Here is a 4,271-nt window from a genome sequence, read left to right as displayed (position 1 = left end):
TCGGCCCGGCCCGGGCATTCGCGCGTTACAGGGGCGAACTCAGAAGTGAGCTGAGTCATGAACTTGTCCCAACTTTGGGGTGGCTCGCAGCGCCGTTCGCGTTGTGCTGGAGGTGAAGGGCTCCCACGTGAGCAGCGCCCCGGGTGTCTGTGTTAGCGGCAAAGGCTGCTCTCGGGGCTGGGTGGGATAAGGCTGTGTGCGGGGCGTGTCTCTGGGACTGAACGCGTGTTCTGTGGCACACACGGAGTTTGGGGATGGAGACAGCCTGCCCGTGGGGAGCCCCTGCAATCCCTCAGCCCAGTGACCCCCAGGGGACAGACTGAGGCCTCGTGAGACCTTGGGTTTGGAAGCTGAGACAGCTGATGTGCTGTTAAAAAGTCTTGTCGTGAATTCATAAGTATTTCTGAAGAATGCTGCTGAGATAGGACATTAATTGTGCAGTTCTGAACTACCTTTGCTCTCTTGACAGATTTGATGAAAAGGAGAATGTGTCAAACTGCATCCAGCTGAAGACTTCAGTTATTAAAGGTATCAAGAACCAGCTGATAGATCAGTTCCCTGTTATTGAACCATGGCTAAACCAAATCATGCCAAAGAAAGACCCTGTCAAAATAGTAAGATGGTAAGTTTCTTTTTGCTTAAACTTTGCTGCTAAGGTGCTTCTTTTATGTATATGCTTTGCACAGTAAATGAATCTGGTGTTTTTGTAAGGCATCTATCGTTCTCTGATAGCTAATAGTCCATGTTATGGTCAAACCAGGAAGTTTATGTGTACTCCTCATGCTCTTGAAGATACATGCTAGTAGGGTGCCTGAGGAAGATAAAAATGCTGCCTAGTAGTGAATGTGCAGTGGATTCAGGGCCTGTCCAAGGATCAGCCTGTTGTTGAAGGGAAACATTCAGTTTTATGGATGTGGAAGCTCAGACTTGTTTGGATACATTCCAGTAGCATTTTCTTACTGTTTTGGGGCTTCTATATGTTATACTTACCATTTTTTCCTAAGCAGAGGGTGACACATTTTTCCTGACTCCTTCTCTTTGTCCACTGTTTGTGCTGCCTTTAAAAAAAGCCCAGAGAAATGCAGGTTGTGCATTTTGTCTGTATTTTTCTTTCAGAGGGGAAGGAAGTGAGCAGGAGATCAGTGCTGAAGAACAAACTGTACCAAAAGATCATGGTTTTAGTTTTAAGCTTTCTTGCTAATTGACTTTCTTAATTCTCAGGTGCCAAGACAGACCAGACTCTGTGAAGTAAAGTATTTCATTTAAGCTGTAGAAGAATTAAATAGCTATTGGAATAATGTGGGTTTTTTGGTTAATCTTGCAGTCATGAACATATAGAAATCCTCACTGTGAATGGGGAGTTGCTGTTCTTCAGGCAAAGAGAAGGGATTTTTTACCCAACGCTAAGGTTGCTTCACAAATGTAAGTTCCCTGAGGGTGGTGGTGCTGGGTAGGGAGGGGTGTGTGTGATTCCACAGGACTTCTCTAGAACCAAACTAAAAAGAATTTGCTACTTCCAAGCATATCTATCTATCTATGTATCTATCTTCCAGAATAGATCTTAAAGATCCAGTATTCTTTCTCCACTGTAATTTATTAACTTGCTATTTCCCATGCCTAAATGAATTGCTTCCATGCTCTGTGTTAAGCAATCACAGAATCACAGAAGGGACCACAGTGGATCATCTAGTCCAACCTCCCTGCTCAAGCGGGGCCATCCTAGAGCACATGGCTCAGGATTGTGTCCAGATAATTCTTGAATACCTCTAGTGAGGGAGAATCCACAACCTCTCAGGGCAATCTGAGCTCTGATTAATAAGAATTAAATTGTGCAAAGCTCTGTAAAAAAATCTTGAGAGAGGCTGTCCTAAGACAGAGATGTCAATTTGCTGTTGTTAGTCTTTTTTCTTTCAAGGCTTGTAGGTATACAAATACTTGCAGGTTCTTACTAGAAAAATATTCTTTAATCATGAATTTGGTGATGTGATGTATAGTTGGCTCCTGTAGTAACTTCTGCTGCGTGCTTTTTACTCCTTACAGTTTACTCTTGCATTATTTTTCTTGCTGTTCTGCTTGATTGTGTTATTGTGAATTGGATCCCAAATAATGTTGTTCAGTCAAATCTCAGTGTTAGAAACTTAAAAAAGGTGCCTGCACTGAAAGGTTGGCTTGGAGAGCTGACAGCTTTCATGAATTTTGTCCAAGTTTGCCTTTTTTGTCCTGTCAACATTAAACCGTTTCTCTTCCATGTTAGTGATTTGTAGGAGTACATGTAGTTTGAGGGATTTAGGACCCCTTGGTTTTAGGACCTCTTAGTATGTGAGCACTTGGCTTATTGTTGTCCTTAGGGGATACTTGTTAGAATTGTTCCTCAGTGTGTGGCTCTGTGAGTGTGCAGGAGGCGTAGGCCTCTCGTGCTGGATTCTCAGATAAAAGCTGTGGTCTCAGAGGACAGTACTCGTGTCCTTTTGGGCCAGTACAGCCCAGCAGGAGCTCTGGTAACTTTCTCACACTTCCTGCCCTCTCAGCACACTGTATATCTCGTTGCCCCATTCAAACTGACTTGATAATGAGTTTTTCATGTTGTCATCTTGCTGTATTAATTGTAATGCTGTGTCTTTCCCCTCCTAGACCCATTTATTCTACCACATCAGCAGGTTGATAAAGGAGCCATTAAATTTGTACTAAGTGGAGCTAATATCATGTGCCCTGGCCTGACGTCTCCTGGAGCAAAGCTTTACCCTGCTGCTGTTGATACTGTTGTCGTATCCTTCTTTTGCTTATTGTGAGATGAGTTAAATTTCTGTGCTTGTGTTCTCAGCTGGTCATAATCTGGATTGTTTGGGGTTTTAATGTTATTTTGTGAAATAACTAGTAATCAGAGCTGCAGAGGTTTAGATGTGGCAAGATTAAAATTAGTCTTATTTCTTTGCTTAATGTGATGTTCTAAACCAGATAACTGTTCCTGCTGTACTGTTGGGTGGGCTGCTGTCCCACTAATCTCATGGTGGAGCTCCTTAGTGGTTTTATACAGAACTGTAAAAGCAGATGAGGTGTAATTTGCCTCCTGCCTCCTTGGTCAATCTTTTGGTTAAAGAAGAATTTTCTCCTGTTCCTAGGGAATTGGGAAAGATGTCTAGGATCAGCTTTACTGTAGTCAGGACGTGCTCTATGTGCCTGATGAAGTTAGCATATGTAAAATGAGAAATGTGTGTTAACTTGCTCCTCATCACTGAGAAAGGAACCCTGAGCAAATATAGCATTAATGACAGCAACCCGTGCTGCTTTTGTTGTTAGTTTAGATGCTGTAGGAAAAGATCAGCAGTTAGCATCACGTGTTGCTAAGCTTTGAAAGGGACACATCTGATTTCATAAATCTGTGTGCCTTGGAATCTAAAATGGCCCCACAAACATGTGCCATTTTGTTCCAGAGAGGGAGAGACCATCCTCTGTGTGTTGGGCACAAAGGAAGAAATGGAGTGTAGTGCTGGGAGATTTTTTCTGTAATTGCTGTTCCAAGTTCATAAATACATGCTTTGTTCTACACACTGTGATTCAATTGTTAAATGCAGTGCATTGTGCTTATCTTTAAGAGCTGGAGCTCTAGAATTGCTAAAAGGGTAAAAGTTCAAATGGGCTTTTGAAAGATTTTTTTTAAAAGTTGTTTCTTTATATTGCTTTTACTTTTCTGAAATAGTTTAAAAAGAAATCTGTTTTCCTTAGCAGTAATTTGTAGGCAATAATGGCAGAGGGAAAACAACATGCATTATGTGTGGGAGTAATGAAGATGTCAGCAGAGGACATGTAAGTGTTTTAAAAGTTGAAATATAACCTGTCCCATGTCGTTATCTTGTATTAGTTTGGAATTTAAGCACCACTGTCAAGGTTACTGCATCACTGCTGCAGCATGTGTTGTCCAGAGTTTAAGATTTTGTTTTGTTGATTGGTATTCAGGGAAAGAAGAGGAGTCAGGGAATATCTTCCCTACTTACATGTTTACAAAATGGAACCAAGATAGTTCTTTTCGTGTATATATGGATGTTAAGATGCACAACGTTAGTGCTACTGCTGAATGTTGGTGTTTCTGGCCCTCTGACCATACTTTCTCACAGACCTTGTTGAAGGAAGAGATATTTGTATCAAGTACTTACTACCTGGGCTGAGCAAGAGATGTAATTTGGATTTGAGAGGATTGAAAATGTTAAAGTGACTTATGTCTGCAGAGACTAAAGTCCTGCTGGTGTCTGGTTGCCCAGCTGGGCTGTCCTCCG

At 41.9% G+C, this 4,271-nt stretch overlaps 1 protein-coding gene across 1 annotated transcript in view; it reads left to right on the top strand.

The window, feature by feature from the left end:
• Window positions 1–469: 469 nt before the first annotated feature.
• MCTS1 (malignant T cell amplified sequence 1) overlaps window positions 470–4,271 on the top strand; it is a gene marked incomplete at its 5' end in the record, with an annotated part of 6,508 nt that continues 2,706 nt past the window's right edge. Inside the window, 4 exons of the mRNA XM_009082610.1 lie at window positions 470–622; window positions 1,325–1,422; window positions 2,632–2,765; window positions 3,737–3,804. Of these exons, the coding sequence (XP_009080858.1) occupies window positions 470–622; window positions 1,325–1,422; window positions 2,632–2,765; window positions 3,737–3,804 (453 nt within the window). The remainder of the gene's footprint in view (window positions 623–1,324; window positions 1,423–2,631; window positions 2,766–3,736; window positions 3,805–4,271) is intronic.

This window comes from Acanthisitta chloris, unplaced genomic scaffold, assembly GCF_000695815.1.
Source record: "Acanthisitta chloris isolate BGI_N310 unplaced genomic scaffold, ASM69581v1 scaffold25119, whole genome shotgun sequence".
NCBI classification, from domain to species: Eukaryota; Metazoa; Chordata; class Aves; order Passeriformes; family Acanthisittidae; genus Acanthisitta; species Acanthisitta chloris.
This window is presented reverse-complemented; position numbering and strand designations above follow the sequence as displayed.